This window comes from Trichomycterus rosablanca, chromosome 3, assembly GCF_030014385.1.
Source record: "Trichomycterus rosablanca isolate fTriRos1 chromosome 3, fTriRos1.hap1, whole genome shotgun sequence".
Classification (NCBI taxonomy): domain Eukaryota; kingdom Metazoa; phylum Chordata; class Actinopteri; order Siluriformes; family Trichomycteridae; genus Trichomycterus; species Trichomycterus rosablanca.
Window position 1 is genome coordinate 33,050,757 of NC_085990.1, and position 24,845 is coordinate 33,075,601.

The 24,845-nt window shown below is 37.4% G+C and overlaps 1 protein-coding gene across 1 annotated transcript in view; it reads left to right on the plus strand.

The window, feature by feature from the left end:
- pard3aa (par-3 family cell polarity regulator alpha, a) overlaps nt 1-24,845 on the plus strand; it is a 537,783-nt gene that overhangs the window by 429,179 nt on the left and 83,759 nt on the right. The window contains exon 21 of the mRNA XM_062991183.1: nt 7,493-7,753. Within this exon, the coding sequence (XP_062847253.1) occupies nt 7,493-7,753 (261 nt within the window). The remainder of the gene's footprint in view (nt 1-7,492; nt 7,754-24,845) is intronic.

Consider the following 24,845-nt stretch of genomic DNA (forward strand, 5'->3'; position numbering starts at 1 on the left):
AATTGCACAATAAAGATTAACATTATTATGTTATATTATACTTTATATAGTAACAAGTATGTAGACACTGTACCATGAGTTTGTTCAACATCCTATTACAAAACCATATGAAGTCCCCCACTTTTTTGCTGTAACAGCCTCCACTCCTTTGAGAGAGCAGAAAGACTTGTGTATCTGAGAGAACTGGTGCCTATTCGGCTGGTGCCTAAAAAAAAAAGCTAGACTTGCCACTGCCAATACAATTAATCCTAAATGAGTACATTGGGGTTGAGATCAGGGCTCTGTGTAGGCCACTAGAGTCAGGTGACATGTTAAGCACATAGACACACACTCATGGTGGTTAGAGAAAATGAATTGAAACATCTGAATGTAATAAATGGAAATGATCTGCTCATACTGTGTACAGGACACCTGGGTTGCAAAGCAGTGAATTATGCCAGCCCACTACCGTTGGGATCCAGGGTTCGTATCCCCTGTGGTGCTATTGGCTGGCCAGACATCATAATTACTCTAGTGTACTCTTAAAGGAAAGACTAGAGTACTTAAAGGAAAGCCACACAGAAATGCAGCAGATATGCCAAGCTTCACACAGACATTAAACAAATGCAAATATCCAGCACAGCTTTACAGGACTATAAGCTATAAAGCACTAATATATTTTGATGCCAACTGCTTATAAACCATGTTGGCATTCATGCCCAAGCTTAGATCTGTATCGTCATGTTAAGCAAATCTGACAAAGTACAGTTACATTCATGGTATTTGGCATTTGTGGTATTTGACAAGTTTATCCTGTGGTGCTGGGGGGAAATGGCTATGTTCCAAACCACATACAATTCTGCTAACATAGCAAAGAAGTGCGCTACCAGTGGCTATTTAGCATGAAAAGTAAAAGACAAAAGTTTACCTATACCTGTAAACAGTTTTGGGATTTTAACCACATCTAAGTGATTGAATTATATAGATCTATGGGGAAAATTGTAAATGTGCTCTGACTCAAATAGAATCAACACTCTAAGAGCAGCGTTTATTTTTTTAGTACTGGTGAACTCATGGTTCATTATCAACAGGGGTTACCATTTTTTTCATTTAATTGGTATGCTAATGACAGAGCTTTACTTCCCTCTTAGACCCAACGACAAAGACTTTTTAATGTCTTTCGATAATTGTCATGGGGACTTTATGATGTCAGCTGAATGGCGTCAGAGATTATTCTTTGTGGTGCTTTTCATCTCATTCATAGCATATTCATTAATCTTGGTCACTTGTCCTCAAGTGTCTAATCTTTAGTAAAAAAAAAAAATCTTGGTGTTGTCTTTGACGGACTTCAGGTTTGATTGACAAGTCAACTTTGTGGTAAGAAGTTCATTCATTTATTTCTATTAGAATTGACTGCTGTAACACATTCACTGGGATAAACCACTTTCTATTGCAACATTTAGAGTTAATATAGAATGATGCAGCTATGTTACCTACCGCCACCAAGAAAAGAGACCATATTACCACAGTTCATTGTTCTTTTCACTGGCTACCAATTCAGAACTGGATACAGTTTAAAGTGCTTTTGTTGGGTTTTTTTCAAAGCCCTGAATGGCCTAGCTTCCTCTTGTATTGGCAATTTTCTCACATCACATCCAACTACACAGCAATCTCTGATGTCAACCTCACAGAATTTTGGCCATTCTGTGAGTTCGGCTGAAACTTGAAAGTGATCATGCGGTTTTGCTCTAAAACTATTCAAAACAATTGATTAAGAAATGTAATTAACTTTGTGCACTCAGTGGTCTGCAAGACTTCGTTCAAGAGCCGCACTTTAGATTGTAGCTGCTGCATTTGTGTATGTTTTAAAGTATGCCCACAACTACTCGTGTATTTCCAAACTTCATTTAATGCTTTAATGCATGTTAATCATCATTTCCAATCTCTTCCCTTCGTACTACGGCAATAATTGTGTTACAAAATAATTAGCTCATTATGCTCGGGAGCCTTTTGTAACACTTTGCTGTCGGACTGGACTAATTAGCATGCAGAGTTCAAAGGCAGATGACACAGACTGATTGTGAAGCTGATTGCGCTTGTAATTATATTCATAGTTGGCCTGTGGCTAAATGTGATTGTTAGGACTTTTGCATTCTACAGATGTTTCCCAGTAAGGAAATTACAGTCACAGGAGTGTTAACACTATCTGATGGGTCAATTGACTAGTTTAAATAGTTTGTGTTTAAACGTCCCAACTTTTCTGGAAATGGGGTTTGGCACAATGTTTTGGGAACTGAGGACACTAATTGTTGTAGTTTTGCAAGTGATTTTTTTTCTTCATTTTTGCTTGATAAGAGACAGATCTGGACTGCAGACAGACCAGTCAAGCACAAGCAGTCTTTGTCTATAAAGCCATGCTGTTGCAGTGCGGTTGTGTTTCTAGTCTTACTCTACATGAACTGAGATTTCTCCAGATTCCCTGAATATTTCCACAATGTTATGTAAAGTAGATGGTATTCTACTGTATTTTTATTGAGAAATGTTCTTTTTGAACTTACTAACCGTTCTCTTAAGAAGTTTAAAACAAAGTGGTGAGCCATGATGTCATTGCTTGTACAGACTGAGCCTTTGGTGGATCCTCTTTTTATACCCAATGAAGATTCCTTTACCAGTTTCCAATTCACCTGCTAATTGTGGAATTTTTCAAAACACTGTAATTTTAATATTCTATCAAACTTTTTACTCATATTTTGCCTCTGTCCCAACTTTTTGGAGTGTGTCACAGGCATCAAATTCTGAATGTGTTAATATTTACACACCACAATGAAGTTGATCAGTAAAAACATTGGAAATCTTTTCTTTAACCAAAGTGGGAAAGCATATAAAAAGTCTACACACCCTGTTACAATGCCAGACTTTTGTGATGTAAAACGACCAAGATGAATCATTTCTCAAGATGACTAAGATGGTCATGCTTTTTTAATAGATAAAAGCATTAAAAGCTGCCACCACTATGCTGTATGGTGTTCTTTTGGTGATGTGTTGTTTTTGCACCAAACATACTTTTTGGAATTATGGCAAAAAGTTCAACCTTGTTGTCATTAGACCATAAGACATTTTCTTATGGTCTAAGTTTGCAAAGTTTAGTCGGGCTTGGATGTTTTTCTTGCCACTCCACAGCTTAAACATATGAAGAATATGGGAGATTGTTGTCATATGTAGTACACCACCAGTACTTGCCCTGAATTCCTGCAGCTCCTTTAATGTTTGTGAAGGCCTTTTGGCAGTCACCCAGACCAGCTTTCTGTTTGTCTTTTTATCAGTTTTGGATGGGCGTCCATTCTTTGTTATTCTCTTTCACTTTTGTGCCATGTTATAATCCACTTGCTGATGACTGTCATGACTGTGTTCTGTGGTATATGTTATGCCTTGGAATTTCCTGTGGTAATTTAAACTGAATTATATCACAGATAATACTTTATCCTTTTTTAGGCAGGTTGAATGTGTTATTTCTCAAAACAAAAACATTCCAAATTATAGGGCAATTTGTGGGCTTTTGGCAGAAGAAAAGTATTTGTTCTGATTACATGCCTATCTGACAGTCTTTTGATAAGAAAGTGATATAAAAACTATTTATATATGGCTCGACAGCTCTTAATGAGGTGTTATGAACATGTAGGACATCTTGTGCATATGCAGACTGTCTGGGGAGATGAAGTCCACACCATTAAGTGTTTTCTCTATTTTTTGTATTGGTTGTTACCTAGAAACACTTTGGCAGCATTGTGCATATCTACCTGCTGCAGTTGTGAAAAGAACACTTGGTACAGATGCAAGCTAATAAAAACATCTCATAACTGTCCACACCTCCACACTCATACATACATACTTCTACCTTCTTAGATGTACAAACAAAAAAGCTTTTATTGATTGATTGATTTATACATTTATTGATTAATTAATCCATAGCACTTGGCATTAATGATCACTGAATGTGGGTGGGTAATGATTCTGGACTGATGCCATGTGAAACACCAGGAGTGCCAGCAGCCTTTAGAAATTGAGAGAGGAATTGACAGAGCAGTAATCATGTTCACTTTAGCCCATTCTCTCCTTTGAGCGCACAGCACAATGGGCCATTAATTGTGTAATGAAGTAAACAAGTGACGGTCAACTCTTAGCAGGCTGGTCTGGACTGGACATGCTGACACACTCATACACACACACTTTAAAGCAAGTATCAGTGAGCTAAAGCCCAACAGATTTGTTTGTGGTTTTGTTTGCAGCTTCCACTTTGGAGCAGCATCTTTTCAAGGTTGTTTTAGTTCATTGTTTGTGGTTTGGTTGAGTTTGAGTGTGTCACTGTGTGGTTTTGTCAGTAGTTGGGTCCACTTTTTCTAACGCACTTAGCTTTATTGGGCTCAGGGAATGAACTTTTAGGGTCTGAGCTTGGCCTCTGGCTGGTCATTCAGTTTTTTAGTCAGGTGTCACTTTTGCTATAAATGTGTGTGACATTTGGCCAAGATCTGGCCACAATATGTGTTGAAAACTACCAGACTAGATGAATGTATGAGCCAGTTTAACTTTTTTTTTACACTTTTGTGTAGCGGTTATGACTGCTCTCTTCTTCCGTTATCCCATTAATTGTGGGATAAATACATTTTGCTGAGTTATTGCAGGGTCAGGTACAGCCTGGTACTTTCAATCACATCTGACATTATCTCATTCAGACACACATTGCTGCTGCTGATTGTATCTTGGCATTATTTGCAGTGTGCCCGGGGCATTGTTTTGCTATTAGTTTTTATAAAACCTGTCATGACATGGAGCAGGTCTTTTCTGGATGGTAAAGTGACATCAGTTTCTAAGCAAAGATCATAGACATATTTACCATGCTGTGTTCCTGATATTAAAACAGCAATTTTAAAACAGCAATGTTAAAAAATTAAGGTCCCTCAGAGAGTTCACAGCATTATGAAGAGAAATGCATGTTGGTGCAAAGTGGGAAGAGTTAGAGTACAGTGGGGTTATTGGTTCTACAAACCCCAGCCGTTTTTCCCATTACCGCTAGACTATTAACTGCACATGACATAGATATGTACACAGTTCTCACACAGTCTGCCCCAGAATTAGATTTGTGCAGGCGAGAAAGGAAACGAAATGAAGCTACAGTAAATGGCATTGTAATCATGTTAAGCTGTCACAGAGAGGGAATGTTCATTGTTGTGAAATTAGATTGCTCTTATGAGAAAGTGTGGAAACATCTCATTTTTCCCTAGGAACTCTTGACTCCTAAACAGCACTTCACAACTGTCAGTCAAAGTTGTGACGGACAGCTGGCACAGGGCAGAGGTCGTTTACAACCTGAAGTGCTGGTGAAATGAGGCACTGTTAGCTATGTAATTTGGTTTGAGGAACTGAAGTAGAACCGGATGCGGTGTCAAAGCTCATTTTATTCTTATAAGTCAGGCAGGAATTTCTTGGCAGGGGTTAGCCTATAGGGGGCTTTCTTCTGTTTGCAAGAGCTTGCCTGACATCCTTATTCTCTTCCTGTTCTGAAAAATTCCTATTCTCTGTTTGCCATCTTATATACACCCTTGGATACTTAGAAATGCCCTTGTTCACATCACTACGCCAGCACTCATGACCAAACCCTTAAACCTCTTAATGCAAAAGTAAAATAAGACAGAAAGAGAATGTCAGTGTGGGAGCCAAAGTGAGTTAAAGATAAAGGGCAGCTGGAGGAAGATCAGAGAGTCTCCAGTTCTCCAGCCATTTGGGAAGACGCCTACAGGACGTATTGCTCCACTCCTCAGCGGAAGATCTCCCACTGGCAGTTTTAGCAGCTCTGTACCATGTCAGCCAGAACAGACCTGTTCTGATTCAGCTTTTTGAGAGGAAGCAGCAGGAGAGGCACTCTCTCAGGAGAGAGGGCTTAACCTCTGCACAAAGATGATTGAAATGTACTCCCACTGGAGGTTTTTAAAAGAATTTCTTCTTAGGGTTCTATCGAGCACACTGTCGTGACAGGCAAGAGGTCCAAGGTAAACACAGGAAAAGGAGGGTGGTGTCTGAGGAGCCTATTAACTCAGTTGGAGCTCTGAACTTTGGCAAACACCAACACAGCAGGGATACCTGACCCAAAACAGTTTATCATATGCCAAAACTTCTTTATCTTATATGAATGGACTTTGTGTTTGGCACATTTTCAGCTTTATGTTGATTTATAGACTGGTGGAATTTAACCTTCTAAAACGTATTCCTCTTGGCCAATAATGAATTTGATTACTCAAGGTTGTGAAAGCTGTGAAACAAAGCCGTTTTATATTTTTAAAGTTTAATTTTAAAAATTATTTATACAATAATTCATTTAGTCGACATGCTTTCCCCAGATCTATATGCTTTGTTCTTTGCCCTTAATCTTACCAAAAAAAAAAAAGTAGGGGATGGGCTTCTCTAAACTGCCCGAGTGTGTGTATGATGCTCTGTAAGTGTAGCTCTGTTCACTTCTTTGTATGTCACTGCTCGGTCACCCTCCTGTACTCTATTCATTAATCAAAAGGAATCTGACCATCCTCTGATCAGAGGATGTTTAGTTGCAGCAGTACTGTTGGGATTTTCAAACACCTTAATGTCAATGCTGAGAAAAATTTAGTCAACAGCATTTCGTTCTTCAAAACTGTCCTATGAGATAAGACTAGCAAAGGATTAACACAGGTACATAAAAAATAGCTTTAGTCTTAAACTGTACACCTTTAAGGAGTGCTAGCAGGATAGGTGTTCCGAAAGAGGCAGTAATAGCTCAGCAATTAAAGTATATACTAATACTAATTGGAAGGTTTGCTTGTTCAAGCCCCACCAGTGCCAAGTTTCCATTGTTGGGCCCTTTAGCATGACCCTTAAACCTCAGTTTCTTGGTACAAATATGGTCACAATTGAAAAGAAATCTGCTAAATGCCTAAAATGCAATAAAGATGTTCATACAGTATTTTAAAAACCCAAACCATGCGACACCTGATACACTCATACCAGAACAACACATTCTACCATGTTGTCATGTTAGTGTCATTAAAGTGCTGAGAATTTTCAACCACCCAAACATCATCTGGTCATTGGGAGTCTTATGGAGATTCCTTAGGGTTTATAAATGGGGTACAGTAGGGTGACAAAAAAGTGCAAAAAAACAACAGATACATAGCTACAGTTAGTAACTATCTGTACATAAAGTTTATCTAAATGCTAGGTGAAGCTTAAATTAATCAGTGAATGGACCTATGTGTATCTCGTAAAGTGTACAGTATATAAGTATGGATTTTCAAATACAGCCATTGGTTGGCTACTTATCTGACCAGTCTTGCTCTATTTTTTTTTAGTAGAGCAAGCAAGCCAGTAAGCCTGTCAAGTAAAATTGTTCTATTCAATCATTATTAATAATTGCATATCCCTTCGCTTTACTTCTGTAATTACAGGTCAAACATTTCAATAGCATGATGCACTGTGCTGTGTCTTGTAGAATCCAGGCCAAGACCAGAGAGCTACGGGAGCGGCAGGCCAGAGAGAGAGACTACGCCGAGATTCATGATGTGACCCAGGCCTTCAGCTCTGATGAGGAGCACACCTACGCAGGGATCGGCTCACTCGACTCATCTATGGACAGCAGCCAGAGCTTGAATCAGGAGCAAAGGCCTTACAGTCCGAGAGATCCAGCCGTGGAGAGCCTGTACGCCCAGGTCAACAAGCCTCGCAATGGAGGGCCTGCCTCTATTGTAGAAAGGTAGGAGCAATACTGATTCTCTCTATGCAGAATGGGGGCTGTGTTGCTATTGTTTTTGCTCGTCCTAACTTTCAGGCAGCAGTTTAAATTTGATGGATGTGGCTTTCAAATGAGTTAAAATTTTGGTGAAAATTATAATTAATCCATTTGGTTGGCAGAGAACATATACTTGTATTTAAACATAGCTTTTATCATGTGGAATTTTGGCTTTTGCGATTCAGATCACTGGCTAAAATTAATTTCCACTGGAGTAAGCACTCATAAACAAAACTGATCAGTACCTCCACAGTAAAAAAAACTACTTTTTATATGAAAGGGTTATAACACTTCTATTTATAGTTTCTGCATTCATTTCCTCCTGGCTCTTCTGTGATTGTGAATTTGAAAGTGAACCTGTCCTCTAGTGCGACTCCAGCTCTGCTTTGGCCTAAAACACAGAACACAAATACAGTAATCATTTTTGTTCCGGTGGCAGTCGAGGCAAATTATCAGTAATGTCATAGGTGTAAAATTGTTTACCCCTGTGTAAGAGCAGCTTGGAAGGACAGACACATGTAAAAGGACCAGTGTTAAAGCCAAATGGTATGGATGATTTCCCTTCTATTATAAATAACATGTGCAGGTTTAACTTTGCACTGCTGTGTGATCTCAGTCTGAAATTGCATTGTACTTGTTTTTAGGTCTCATGGATCCAGATATGATGTCATAATAGGAAAATTAAATATGTCTGGAATATGTCTTTTTTTCTTTGAACATGGAAGTGAATTGCTGATAAAGCATATATATTTAACATTCAGTGTAGTTTTTCTGAGAGGTTTACAATGCATAACATAATCTACATAAATCTACCGACATAATCTAGCTTATCTTCTTACCAAGGCAAGTTTAACACTGTTACATCACCTTTCCTATTAATGAGACTTTTTAAAGGTTTGGGAACCGAGGACACTAATTGTTGAAATGGAATTTTGTAGTGCATGCAGAATGAGGTCTGGTATTGTCTCGCTTATAAATAACCATGGACTTCCCAGTAAGAGACATAGCTTTAACCGGCAGAATATTTCTCTCTAAAATCCATATATGTTAATGGTACCATCACAAAGATAAAGTTACCCGTAACATGGCCAAATATGCACCCCCATATCTTGACAGATGTTGGCTTTTAACCTGTTTTTGCTAACATACTGGAAGGCCCCTTTTTTTGTCTGCTTCTGTTAAGTACTCTCGAGCCCATGTGGCTATATTTATCTCAGTAGCGTGACTGTTTCTCATGCAATGCTGTCTGTTAATGCTAAGGTCATGCATATTTAACAGTGGCTTCTGGCTTTACCCTAAACGGACTGAGATCTTCCCTGAATCTTTTCACAATATCATGTACGGTAGATGGTAAGAACTAAAATTATTTGCAATTTGCAATCTTGCGTTGATAAATGTATGCAAGAGTGCAGTTTTGGACACCTAATTATTGCCACTTTTAGTGTTTGATTGGCTAACACATTTGAAACCATTTGATTCCTAACAATCGTTTACTTTTAATTAATTTTTATTTCATTGTTTTTAGAGATCTCCACAAGACAAGTTTTTAATTTACCCCAGGCTTTACTGTTTGCTTAAAAATGCATTTTACTTGTTTTTGAAGCAAATTCAACAGTCTTCTGTTGCTTATATAATTATATTTCTCTCAATTTCTCTCAACTTGATGCACCACATCTTAATGCCTATTTTATTAAAGCTTTAGCTCACTTCAGTTTACCCATTTCACTATCTGTGTTTTTCAGCTGGCTTAATTTAGTTTGATTTAATTTAGAATCAGCACAAGTGGAAAAAGTTTCAGCACCTTAGCTTGAATAACTCTCAGTGGTCTTGTTTTTGAGACTGATAATGAACTCATTCAGGTTAATCAAATTGACTGATTGATTGACACCTGCCACTTGCAGTGCCTGACCTTTCACAGTCTGCACTGGGAGAGGATTAGGAGTTGGCATGCTGCGAGATGCCCCTGCCTCTGGGTGTAGAGCGGTCCCTTGTGGAGTGACCTCAGCATCCATATGACTCTCTGACACTAAGCAGCCACTCGATAACCTGCTTAATCTGGATGTCGATATCTCAGGGGATAGCAGGGAGACGCTAACGATCGTTGCTTAACCCCTGCAGCTGCACCACCATGCCAGATACTGCCTGTCTGCAATGGCTTTGGGAATAGAAGTCTCATAATGGCTCTTGATAGATTTGCCACTATTTGGGAACAAGGTCTGTCACTGTATTGTCTCATAACTGGCAGTTATATGGCATTGTAGTTATTCTGTATATGGCATTATAGTTATTCTGTTATATATTAGTGGCATTTATTTTGCCTTTCCCACTGATTTTAACCGTTTAAACAATAATCTTAGCATGCACTGGCTATGATAGCTTATTAAATATGTTCATACCTGCTCTGAATTTCAGGCTGGGTGAAACAAACATGTTGGATGCTTTAAATAAATGCCAAAGACAATAAAAAAGGTGTTATGTGAAATAACTTCACCAGCTGTGATTACACAACAGTTCAGACACTCTCGACTTACTTTTTAAAGTAAGACTTGAACATGCACATATTGCATTACAGAGCCTCCTCACGAAGACATGCACTATTACTTCATGTCTTTATTTTATTTTCAAAACTCTTTAACCCATTTGGATTTCTTTTTGTATCTTATTTTTGAAGTGGTACTTCATTGCTAGAGTAAAGGAACCAGGCGCTTTATTTGTGTTTCATTGATTTCACAAAGTCATTTGACATGACAGAGCATGACCAATTCTGGACAACCATGCTTGAGATGGGTTTCTCCTCACACCTGGTCCAACTACTGAGGAATTTGTAAAGCCAACACCATGCTGCTGTCAGGACCATCTACCACATAGTGTGGTTTAGAGTAAGAAAGGGAGTCTGACAAGGATATAATGTCTCACCATCTTTGAAAACAAGTTAGAAAAGGTGCTTCAAGGATTTTCCAGAGGATTCAGAATTGGAAAAACCATTAGAAATCTCTGACATGCTGATGATATAGTATTATTTGTCACATCAACAGAAGAATGGACGAACACTCAAAAAAGTGTTGGGGATCATGAAAGGTAAAAGGTAGAAGATTGGAACAGGTAGATTCCTTATATTTGGGAAGTAGAGTATCAAATACTCCAGAATGTGCTGGTGCAGTGAAGTCAAAAATGACAATGGCAAATTGACAAGAATAACAACAACAACAACAATAATAATAATAATAATAATAATAATAATAATAATAATTATATACACTATATTGCCGAAAGTATTTGGACATCTGATCATGAGCTAGTTGGACATCCCATTTCAAAAATAAATAGTGTTAAAACAGAGTGACCTCTAAGTGATCATTTCAGCTATAACAGCCACTTCTGTGTTTCTTTTTTTTTTTTTGTGAATTGTGAAGGCTCCTCACAAGACTTTAAAGTATGTATGTGGGAATTTGTGCCAAAGCTGTTCAGTAGGTTGTATTTTGGGCTTTCTTTTTTTCTTTCTTTAATGTCTTTATAGTCCTGTATTCCTAGAACAGTAGTAATGCTAGAACAGTAAAGGATCTTCCAGCTGTTGCTGCAAAGTTGGAGGCATTTCTTTAGATAATTGATTACACCTGTTAGCAATTGTTGTGGCTGCAACACATTAAAAACAGAAGGGGTGTTGCAACACTTTCGTCTATATAGTCCACATAAAAAAATAAATAAGGTAATAATAATAGTAGTAAAAGTAATAATAACAAAGTAAGTGCTGCTCAGCAACCTGGGTTGTGGAAGCCTGGGTTTAATTTTCAGTTTTTTCAGTCTTTGTAAGGAGCATGTGTAGAAAATGTGTTTTTTCTTGTGAAATACCCTAAAGAGCGTCTGTAAAACATTCACAGAAAAAACATGTTTTGTCTTTAATCCATTGATGGCTGTGCAAGCTGAAGGATTTCTATAATGCTTTTCTGTGGATTTCAAAAGATTATAATAAATAAATTGGTCTGAATTTTCATAATTTTAATGTGTTTGTGCTTATAAGAAAAAAGTGTGACAGGACCAGAGGGCAGGTTATATTGCTAACTCTGAGGGGAAAAAAGAAAATAAAGTGACAAACTCTTAGCTTAGACTTTACTGTTTCACATTTCAATTTATAGGATGATGGTGTGAATGGTGATTTGCTTTTATGTTTGTTGTTGTGGCTGAAATTAATTAATTGTGTGCTTTCATTTTTATTCAGCTCTAAGGTCTGGAGTCTACAGAAATGCCATAATGCATTTTGTCTGCAATCTGAATGCATTTAAGTCATTCAGTGCCTCAATCAGCTCGGGTACCTTGCTGAATAAAAGCAAACAAGTTTGTGTTTGTAAAGGAAAACTAATGGAAATTTCATGCTGCCAGACTCAAGCAGTACAAAACAGCCTCAAACCACGAGTCTTTCTTGCCTTTCCGTATTAAACCACTGCAATGCACAAATGTAAGTGTTAAAAGTTGACACCTGTTTATTCTCGAAGCATTGCACAAAAGTGGAACAAGTGTAGGCTTTGAATAAACAACTTTTGGATATTATTAGTTAGGTGAAATTATTTATTTATTTTTTATTATTATTATTTATTTGTTTAAAAAAGAAAACTTCCAAAAAAAAAATAGAGGGGCAACATCAGGTGTACTGAGTTTATATTGTTTTTTTATAGACTGGTAGTTGGCATGTTCTGCAGCAAAGCATGTCTGGCACTTTACTAATACAAATTATGTATTATGTCCAATTTGGATTTTGAAGGTCCTGTGTTTGATCCCCAGGTGGGGCGTTCCGGGTCCTTTCTGTGTGGAGTTTGCATGTTCTTCCCGTGTCTGCTTGAGTTTCGCCTGGGAGCTCCAATTTCCTCCCACAGTCAAAAGACATGCAATTGAGGTAAATTGGAGATGCAAAATTGCCCATGACTGTGATTGACATTAAACTTGTGAACTGATTAACCTTGTGTAACGAATAACTACAGTTTCTGTCATGAATGTAACCAAAGTGCGTAAAACATGACATTAAAATCCTAATAAGTAAATAAATAAATTGGATTTCGATCAAAGCAAGGTGTAACAAAGCTACCTTAATGTAGTTTCACCATGTTATTACTGATAATTCACAGTGTGCTTGATTATAGAAATAAAAAGCTTAGTGCTTACTTCACTGCAAAGACAGTCTCTAGACAAAGTATTTTTAATTTATTTATTTTTTTAAGCTGCATTAGAAAAATACCCTAAAACAAAGCTAAATGGATACTCTACATAAACATGCTTGCTTGATTCTGTGTGAAGTTACTGTAAGTGCCACAATGTTCTATCAACAATGGTTTATAGAAACAGCTTGTTAGAGTGAATAAGAAAGTTGAGAGGCTACTTTGATTAGTTTAGAAAAAACATTCAGATTCTCTTGCAAGGAAAATGAGGATCAAAGGGCATTCATTAGTTTTGGACAGGCACGTTATTGCTTAGCTGGTAATGAAAATCTATATGGTGCCATAATTATTTTTGGATATGCATTTCAGAGTAATGCATATTAGTTTTGGCTAAAGCCAAGCAAGTGCATTTTTTAAAGTCATATAATACCAGATCAAGTCATATGCACTTAAGTGCTCATGGGTTAGTGACTTTAAATTCAATCAGCTTTTTTAAGGTCACATATTTTGCCACCCTGTTAACAGCTCATATATAGCCAGTCATTACTCTGTGTGTGTGTGTGTGTGTTGGGGGGGGGGGGGGGGTGTTTTCTTCTTTATCTTACTCCCTCGGCACAGCATGTAGCTCTAAAATCAATAGAAGCCTCTTTTCACTTTGCCAAAAATGTTTCCAGCTCCATTAACCACAGATTGTGTTGAGGAGCTGCAGCCCCCACGTCTGGCGTCCAGCGTGCCGATTAGTAAAAACACAGAAAACAAGTCTGCAGCAACCAGGCTGCAGCTGTACAAATAAAGCTGAGTTATAAGTGAGATACTGAGTCAGGTCCATCCGGCCGTATAAGTCTCAATCAGAAGGTCAGTATTGCTGGAGAGCAGAGAGAATTGGCTTGGGCTTGTAAAAGTGTGTGGTAGCAGTGGTGAAGACCAGTAAACACAGACTGCATACAAACTACAGATTTACTGCTGCATCATGGGATAACCACAGCGCTTTGTCTGTGTTTATGACTTTTTTATGTTTTTATTGGCGCTTTTGCTAAATAAGAGGTGAATGCACTATGTAGAAAGATTGTTCTAGAAGTTTAATTGGATACTAAGGAGGAAGTTAGGTTACTGAGAAGCATCTAAATTATACAGGGGGTGTTTTATATATCAAAATACTCTTAAACATTTAGCACTAAACAAATTAAAAAAGAACATGTATTTGGATTAGATACTCCAAATTGCCCCTCAGTGTACAAGTATTTGCTGCCCTGCAGTGGATTGGGGCCCTGACCAGGTTGTACTCCTGTTGGAGTACTTCTCATCAAAGTCAGCTCTAAGTTTCTAACAACCTTACTGCCAACCAAAGACCGCAATGCCTGGAAAAGTAACCAAATGTAACATTTTTGTCCCACAGTATAATTATCAAGTTCATTGCACTAAGGAACTAGAACAAACAAGTCCACTGATTTCTATTCAGAACAGTTTTTATGTTTACATGTAGGAAAAAATGTCTAGACTCTTAACTGCTTACCCTGATTTCTTGAATTAAATTGTCAGTAATTATTTGTTTGGTTTAGTTCTATTCAGTCCTCTGGATAATTCATTTTTTGACATTCTGTATCTGCCCCTGGCTATGGGATTTTATTTAGTTCAGTACTTTGGGAAGTCACAGAGATAAATGTTTGATGGTTTATTTGATATGTCAGTCTAAAAACCTTAAAATGACCTTATTTTTAGACAGGCATGCGACGGGGCAGATGCTTAAAACGCTGCAGCCAGGGGAGCAGAGTAGGGCATGCTCAGTGAGCTTTAAACTGACAGGTGCCAGGCTGAATGTGATTTGGGGAGCATGGCGTAAACCCTCAGCTCCCTGATGCGCACCAATCTGCTTGACGGCTGCTCCCATTAGAGACCATATTCTCTAAGCTGCTGCGATAAGTCAGGAGTGAAAGTTAAAAAGTAAAGCAAAGTGAGAGAGAGTGATATCTTTCACTCTGTGGAGTTTAGACAGTAGGAACTGCTCAAAATAGTTTACCTGCCATGAGGCACAGTGTGTTTCTTTATTGTTTATTATCCACCTTTTCTTTTCTCTGTTATTGCTAAATCCGGGTGGCAAAGTGGCTCGGTGAGTAGCACTGTCGCCTCACAGCAAGAAGGTCCTGGGTTTGATCCCCAGGTGGGGCGGTCTGGGTCCTTTCTGTGTGGAGTATGCATGTTCTCCGTGTGTCTGTGTGGGTTCCCTCAGGGTGCTCCAGTTTTGTCCCACAGTCTAAAGACTTTCAAGTGAGGTGAATTAGAGATTCAAAATGTCCATAACTGTGTTTGACACTAAACTTGTGAACTGATGAATCTTGTGTAACCAGTAACTACCTGTCCTGTCATGAATGTAATCAAGGTGTGTAAAACATGACGTTAAAATCCTAATAAATACATTGTTAAATCCAGTTCCACTTGAGTTTGTATGCTGCTAACACTGGATTAAGAACTAAGAGAATTAAGAGGAACATGCAGAATAGTTGCAGTTACAGTTAGGCAGAGAGAGTAAGAAAGGAGGCAGTGATTCTGCAGAAACATAATAGACTTCATATATATGCATTGTCTTTTTTACATGTATCTTGCAGAGCTAATATCACCAAGATTTTGTGTGTAGAAGAAGATGAATTTATGTTGCCATATTTTGTTTTTTACTGTTATTCCACTTTATTTATTCTTTTTTTTTTTTTTTTTTGCATTTCTGTGACTTGCTTTGCATTGTCTGCCACTGTGGCTTTATGGGTCGATGCTGTGGGGTTGTGTAAGTAGTATCCAATGACAACAGTCAATATGTAGTTTTAAAACTGATAACTTGTCGCCATTAGTCAGCGGCCCTCTGACAGGTCAGTAGAAACCCATCAAGTCAGTGCTTTGTGACAACAAGGCTTCGGATTTGATTAATTAAAAATGCAACCTGATGTAGCAGATGTGGCATCTACATGGCACAGTTACAATCACTGTTAGCTTAGGTAAAGCCAAACAGAGATGCAATGAGACACATGCAACTTCTCATCTCTGCTCTTAAAATGCTTTTATATGAGAGGGTTCTATAAAAAGTGCACCGCTGCATTATCATCATCTTCTTCCCCTTAAAGCTTCTTTGAGCATCCAAAAAGGTGAAAATCAGATGTAGCTAAATCCGGACTAGAAGCTCAATCTTTCAGTCACGACCAATTACTACTTTATTTACAATTTACAATTACTAAAAAATATAAAAGTGCTAAATTTAAAGTTAACAGAGTATCTGGAGTGCTCTGTTTTGTTTTGTTAAAGCATTTTATTAAAATTCATCAATAAATAAATGAGCCTTTTGAGATCGTTACACGTGCTTATAGAGTGTGTGTGGATGTAATCACTTCTCATCAGGGTTTTAAAACATGTATAACTACATGTCACTACATGTTTGCTACATGTCAGTATCCATGCACCCTTAATGATGCTTTTGTTGATTAGTGACTAATTTTTATGGTGCACATCAAAGATAAATTAAGTGTGTAAATGTATACTACTCCCTCCCTCTTACTGGCTTTATCTCTTTTGACACGTATGATATGATATGTGACTATTACTGCTGCCAGATAAAACTGTTAGAGATTTGTTTCTGCACTGGTGTTTCAAATAATTTTATTTCTATTCTCACAATTGTTAAAGGGAATTAACCTCACTGCACTACACCAAGAGCAGGATTAAAGTTGTTGCTGTTACATGCATAAACAAGAATATTTGACGTTTGTGCACATCTTGAGAAATTTATGCGACCTTTGCAACAGAGAGTAAAGAAAACATGCAGTGTTGCAAACCATGTTACACAGTCATTCACTTTCCTTTTTGAGCCTGTATTGTGGTAGTTTGGCGGCTGATTTACCACCTAGTTTATATTATGACATGCAGTCTTTACCTTATTTTGAATTATGTCCTAAAATGGTTTTACATTAGACATTTGAATCGTCCCATCACCATGTTTCAAGCTTCTCTCCCAACAGAAAATGCTCTCAGAAGTGCGCTTTTTTAGTTCTTGCTAATTGTTCATCAATGCTTTGTTATTTGGACCATTAAAGGGAATTTGGGGGGGTTCGACCTATATTTTTGCCCAGGTGTTTATATTATTGCCTTAGAGATGGCGATAGGCATCTCCAACATAAAGTAAATGACCAGAAGTATCTGGACACCCCTTCCAATTATTAGGCTAATCAAGGTCCATTATTGCATGGTTTGATGAGTTTGGCTTACATGAACTCCAGTATCCTGCATAGAGTCCTGATCTCAACCCAGTGTAATGTGTTTGGGATTATTTGAAATGTCAATTGTGAATCAGGCCATCCCCTCTGGTCTCACAAAGCTCTTTTGACTCAATGGGCATATATTCTCACCAACACACACAATCTTGTGAAAAACTTTCCCAGAATAGTACAATTATTGCTGCCAATGCCCAAAGGGGTGTACATACAGTGTAGTGTAGATCAGCTTATCAGATTCACTCCCGCAGCTAGTAAGACTAGAGTATTTTGAAGTATATAGAACTGTATGACTTTGGTTGTGTTATTTAAGCTTGTAAGTACGCTTATATTCCACATAATTTCTTGTAGTTACTGGCTGACATTTTAAATATGCAGACTCATTTTAGATTCATTTCATGGCTCTTTGTAATGTTTTTCAGCAGTAGGATGGAACCCTATGTAAAGGCTTATCTTTCGCTGTTTTGTGCTGATATAAGTAGTATCTGGGAGGCAAAAGTCAGTAAATTATCTGGCGCGCCTGTTTTCATTTTTTGCGCTGCTTGGGAGGAGGTCCTCTGGGATGCGTATGAGGAGATGAAGCGCACAGCAAGCAATTTATCATCCGTTTGTACCATTTAATTCATTTAGAAAAGCAAACAGCCCAAAAGGTGCGGCTGGGTTTTATATTCACACAGACACACACATTCATACACTCATGATCTTGGAAGTTTGCTAAATGAACTTGCAGCAGGAAGATGAAGGTGAGTAAGATATGTACTGAAATCCAAGCAGGTCAAGTTATCTTCTTACATCTGTGCTACAGGCTGCAACACACATGCACACACCCAGTTGACCACTTTAAACATTATTATTATTTGTTTTTTTATTATTTTTTTATTTTTTTATTTTTAAAATAAATAGTAAAAAAAAATAGTATCCTAGTATTTAAACACCACAGGTTAAATAATTTGCTTAAAATCTTACCAACTTTTGAATAATAGTGCGAAAGAATTTGGACACCGGACCATTAGCTTTTTGGACATCCCAATTCATTATCAAATGGTATTAAAATTGAGTGACCTCTGTGTGATCTTTTCAGCTATAACAACAGCCAAGTCTCTTTTCACAAGACTTTTCAGTATGTCTCTGGAATTTGTGCCATTCCGTTAAAACAGCATATGTCTGGGCACTGATGTTGGCCAGATCATTTCAAAGCTGTTAAATGGAGCTGAGGTCAGGGTTTTGTACAGATCACTGGAGCTTCTTTTTAAACCAAGTATTTTTTTCATGTCTTTATAGACCGAGCTTGGTGCACAGGGGCACAACCATGCTAGAACAGTTTGTTGTGGCAGAAACACAGTTTGTTATGGCAGAAACACATGAATTATAAAATTAGAAGTGTGTGTGTGTGTAGCAATAAAATTTTAAATAAAATTGTTCATTTTTTCCTTCATCATTTTGTTAACATATTTGTGTGTACAAAGTAAAATTACATTGTAAGTTTAAAGTAGGTATAAGTATATAATATAAAAAAGAGCTATATGGCCAAATATATGTGGACTTCTGTCATGAGCTTTATGGACACCCCATTCCTAAATCATGGACATTATTATAGTCCCAGGTGTTCGAACACCTAAACATCATCGAAACCTCTGTTTTAAAGGGCCTATTTATGGAAACCTAGCCGTCATTTAATAATAATAATAATAATAATAATAATAATAATGTGCCTTAAATATGCTGTAAATGAGCATGTCTTTAGTATTATTTTAGGTAAAATTTAAATTGTGGGGCCTTGGCCACTCTCCCCTCAAACATAACCAATTATGTCCACATGTAAACACACAGCTGATTGCTAATATAATTTACAATATTATTATTATTATTATCGTGCATGCATTATGTAGTATTAACTTACCCATAAAAATGGAACTAGGTAACAGTAGGGGGCTGGTGAGGTTTATTTTAGGGTGCTTTTAAACTGTGATGTTCATTGGAGAAAAATGCACCTTTTATTGTTACCATTACTACATGAACTATAAAAGCCATATATTTTGTTTCCATTTTATTTAATTACAGATGACGAAAAGCAGCAGTCCTTATGTGTGGGTGCTGGTGTCATAATATTATAACCCGAGAGGAGCTTATTAGATATGGGTGGAATGGCTTTTTCTGGGTCACAGCTAGGTATTTCTATTTTTCTTCAGTTACTGTACTTATAAGATCTAGGAGACAGTTTTCAAATGATGGATAACCCAATTCAGTAGCTTGATCACAGACCTCATAACATCTCCTCCTTCATCTTACGCCTTACATGGACTGCATTACTCCTCAAATATAGGGGGAAATTGCAATTGGAAAAGCAGCTGATGAAGGATGGCAGTCCATACCTGTATATTTTTCTCTTTCATGTTTCATATCTGTTTGTTTTGAAATAGATTAGTTTCAGCCATGCTTGCTTTTGCCTCATGTTTGAATGTTGTGGTGACCTAGAACTCTCCTTCTCGCTCTGCTTGTAGACAACAACCTGCAGAAGTAAGATTTTAGGTGGTTAAGAGCAATAATGAGGGAGTTATCCCGGGTCATTGTTAGCTCAACTCAATAGCTCAACGCATGTTTCAACTACAGCAATTGCAAATAGGTGTAATAAATAAATTATTCAAGTGTATTAAGGAAATTAAATGCTTTCAACTTTGCACCAACAGTGTAGGGAAGGCCTTTTTTCTGCTCCAGCATGAATGTATCCCTGTGCATGAAGCAAGGTGTATAAAGACATTGGTTTAAAGAAACTCCAGAAGCCAACTGAACAGCTTTGGAATGAACTAGAACGTCAGTTGAGGTTTTCTTGACCGTCATCAATCAATCATCAATGCCCAGCCTAACAGATGCTCTTTTGACTGAAAAGTTTCCAGTCTTGTGAGATGCCTTCTCAGAAGAGTGGCTGTTGTTATAGGTAAAAAGATCTCCTGCTTATTGTGGAAGGTTTCAAAATGATCTAACTTCAGTATTCTGTACATTTACTTGCCCCTGTCCCAACTTTTTTCATTTTGTTGCAGGCATCAAAATCAAATATTATTTATATTAACGAAGTACAACCAAGTCAGCCAGCCAGAACATTACAAGTCATTGCTTTGTACTTTTGGCAGTTAATTAAAGGTACAAGAGAATTAACAAATTTAATTTTACTTTTAATTGCATTTTACTATGCAATGAGATGTTTTCTGAAAATAGGATTTTTAATAAATTGGAAGGTGAGAGTTGGAATTAAAATGAAACATGGATAGAATATGATAATACACACCACAATTTACAATTAAATATCTAGTTAATGAATTAGAACAAGAAATTGAAGTGGTTCACTAACTGTCCACAATATTGTAACTAAAACAGTTTCTATGTATGAAATTTGCCCTGAAGAGGCGACATTTGGAGCCTTATTTATTTATTTATTAATATCATTTTTTTACCAGCTCACTCTTAACCAGCCTCTGCTGTATTGTCAGGCCACCATTGCATTTTGAAATTTGAGTCCTGTGTGGTTACATTTTCATTTTTCCTTTTTTAATGCCCTATGAGTTGAAAGATTTACAGTGATAATAAATTCTGCAGTGGGTTGTCAAAAGCATCTTGATATCATTTATGCAATACCGTTTTAAATACTCGTTATTTCTTTTCACAGTTTGTTGACTGATCATTTCATTTATTTAGAATTGCAAGTGATTTTAGGCTGCGGTTGTCACGCCAAGAAGTGTTCTTGCCAAAATGGGTCTAAGTGGGAATTCATTAGTATCAGTTATTCTCTGTTATTAGAACAATGCAGGCCTATAGTAAGAAATTAGTCAATAGCCTCTCGTCTCTGAGTGGATGTTGTTCGGATTTCAGCATTAGTTTTAACTACTTCCCACCCATTAGATGACTCCCTCCAGTTGCTCAGCAGCGACCAATCTTAAAGGTAAGGGCTAACATAATAACATTTACATTGCATATTTCAAACTGCTGCATCATCATAAGACAACTTATCATGCCTGTAGGAGAATGCTAACTGCTATGGTCTGTATACATAAGTTAATCAACATTGGCTAAGGAATGCCAGTCATTCCTCTCAAACAGCATGCTCACTAGCATGCCTGTGACCTGTCTATTTCCTGCTGAGAAGGCACCACTCTAAAGCCCTTTGAGAAGTTCTAATAGTGACCTGTTTCTGCGACCAGACCGTATGGTGTCTCACTATTTTACTTCCATCTGCCTGAACACGGTCTCAGCTCACTCTAAATCAGTGGTTGGGAAGTGAGTGGTGTTGACAAGGTGTGGACAGAGCAGCAGGTAGGAGGCCTGCCATGCTAATTCAGTCCATGTAAAAACACACGTCGCTCTGTTAGTCCAACCAGATCTGTCTCACAGATGGGCCGGTAAAGAAATGCTTTTGTGCCATTAACATGGTTGTCACTCTTCAGGTTTTTATGGTAAATGCAGTTAAAGGCAGTGATTGATCTGAGCATGTACAGAAGCCCATTATCTGACCATGTGGGTCTGGATACTGGTTTTTAGTCAAATCAATTATACTTTGAATCTTTCTGTAACCTGCAACTGAGTATGTAATGAGTATGAATAAACCTAAACCTTAATTTCCATAAGCGATCACTTCTGAAATGCACATCTGGTGTACTGGAGCTTTTTTTAATGATTTTTCATTGCCCACTGCTTTGCCAGCAGTCCTTCATGCTTGAGAAAAAATTGCATTGTTTAGCCACTATTTATATAGTAATTAAAGAGTGAAATTATTTTATTTTCTTAGAGTATTAAACTGTAGTTTGAATCGCCTTAAAACACTGTTTAGTTTGCAAATAGAAATAATGCATTTTTTACTTTGCTTGTTGGAATATATTCATCTACCCCTACTAGTCTACCCTTACTGGTTTGCCAGCCCCATCTCAGTTTACTGTCTGGTTCATAAATGTGGATGAAAAACAGTGACTTTACTGTTGCTGCTATCATCATTTATAACAACTAAACAAAAAAAAGGTAATCAGTAAGCTCTGTGCCATTTGGGATTTCATCAAAAAGCCTAATAAAATCCAGAACCCATTCTTCCATTTGGCTTAATGACTCCTGATTGCTAGTAAAATATTGTGTTAGCAGTTAGTGCCAGAACGATAGACGCCCTTGTATTGACTTCCTTAATGGGACTGTGATGTCATCCTTGTCATCCCTACCATGTCATCAAGGTCTGGTGGACTTTTATGAGTAGAGTATGGTTTCTTCTTACCATGACATGATAGCCCTAGTTTATTTTCTGAAAACATTGTGTAATGTTGCAGCTGCCAGAGCCCAAAATGTAGCCACTTGAAAGACAATTGGTCTGTCTTTGCTGCTCATTCACTTGTGTACTTTGAAATGTAAAGGCAAATCCAAAATCTATTTTAAAGGCAAGCATTGTAGATGAGCTGGCTACATCCCTGTTCATTCAGGTACTACTTTTACTGTACATCATGTGGGAAAATGAGGTAAGTTGAAAAAAACTGCTCATTGTTCCATTTTGAAAGTGTTCAAGGCACGCACAATGGAGAAATGTTCAAGAAGCCATAGTGCGATTTGAATCCAGGTTCCCAGGACTTTTGTTCTGTGAGATATGTTATTGCATAATAGTATTCTAAATTTGTCGAACCATGTCTTTTTTTGGAACTGTGTTGTACCCAGGAGCACAGCACATGCTAAAACGAGAAAGAGCATCTCCCAACCTCTTGCCACAAAGCTCAAAATATATCATTAATTTTATATAATTTATTTACTTATTTCCATTAACTAGCAATGTAGCTTAAAACTTAGAACCCAACTTTAATGAAAGATTTCCACATATAGGCCTTGCATATATCACTAAAATTAGGTATATATTAAATGTTGGGCCGATGGTGGATGCTCATCGTATGCAAGTTTTGAATGCAGCAGATATGACAATGCACAAACACATGACTGCCTATGATAAGGACCACATTGACAAATCATTAGAGCCAGACGACTGAGTTTCAGTAACTCTGAAACAACAAGGGGTACAGACATCAGTGATCCAAAGAGGGACAAGTAACATACTGCCAACAAGTTTTGGAACAGCCAAAACTCATTGATGTCAGACAACATAAAAGCTGTGGTGTCTGGTATCTTCCAACAGAAAGGGTGCTATGACTCAGATTATTAAATTTTAATACTGGTAATTAGTTGAATGTGTCACAAAACACAGTTTATTGAACACTTCTGGATGGGACTGCATAGCTGCCCATGCTAACTCTTGTCCATTGTTGAAAGCACTTACAGTGGGCTTTGAACAATTAGTCACACAAAACTGCTTTCAAGATTAAGTGTTCCTGTGAAAAAATGGCACCAGAATGCGCTGTAGGTTGATTCAGAAGATGTACAGAAGTTCAAGAACCTGCTTCTTCAGATATCTTGTGTAGTCCATGTCTCTGGGGGTCAGAGATGTTTTGTAGGCCTGTTAACTGGATGGTTCTAATGCTTTGGCTAATCAATGTGGAGAAAGGTGCTGAAGTCTCATTATTACATTCACACATACCATATAGTTATGTGTGTGCATTATGGCTTGGGCTGCAAATAATCCAGTATGTGTCTGCTAGTCTAATGTTAAGAGCTTTAAAACTCTGAAAAGCTCAAAATTGATCTTTTTCTCTAGTGTAACAGAAATGAGTGTGATGTTAAAGCTAATGTGTCTCGAGTCTTAAACTAGGCACTTAAACTGGTGCTCTAATTCTGGCCCTATTTTACTTGCACATATTTACACTAAAGAGGTCCGCCATAATGAGTGCACTCAATAAACTAATAAAATAAAGGTATAACAATTTATATGTACCAAGTTCCAACCATCCAAGTTCTGTAAACAGATTCTGCATGCTTAACTGCAGGGTCAAAATGTGCATGTTGCTAGAAAACAATATTGGCTTTCTATCTTGTTCATTGTTTCACAGCACTCACAACTTTGCACACTATTATGTTTTATGTCTGCAGCTGTAATTGCTGCTATATAAACCTTATATTGTTGTTTATATATCAAAGTATGCTGTATATCAGGATGTCATACTTTAAATTTACTCAGCACTGTGCACTGGCCAATACCACACTTGTTTTTTTTTCAGTCCAATTACTTTTGTAGGTCCAAAAATGTTGTGTATGTATGTCGGTCCTGGTATTTATTTTTGATGTGTATTCACTTGAACTCAACTGAACTAACTTAACTCCAAGATCCCAGTAACTGTGGCAAAGTAAAAAGGTAAAAAGAAAAAAAAGAAGTGTGTTTCAGGCACTGCGGGTAAAAAATGGGCAAACTTGCATATAAGACTTAAATATATAAGACTAAAAATAAGAATCTAACTACAAAACATTCATTTGTATTTAAATGAGCAAATAATGCACATTTGTGCTGTTTATTCCCCTGTGAGTGTTTGCAAGTTTGCATTGTTTGCACTGTTGTTTTTCATTGTTTAATCTTTATTCCTTTTTTTTCACCTTGCACTTCTGTATGATAAAAATATCATTTAGGTCACTGATAATTTACTAACACGTGTTCACATCTAAATAATGGTTGATAATTAAAAAAGTGGGCATAGTAATAAATTCGCTAACCCATAACCGCTGGGATCCATAGTTTGAATGCCCAGTGGTTCTATAAGC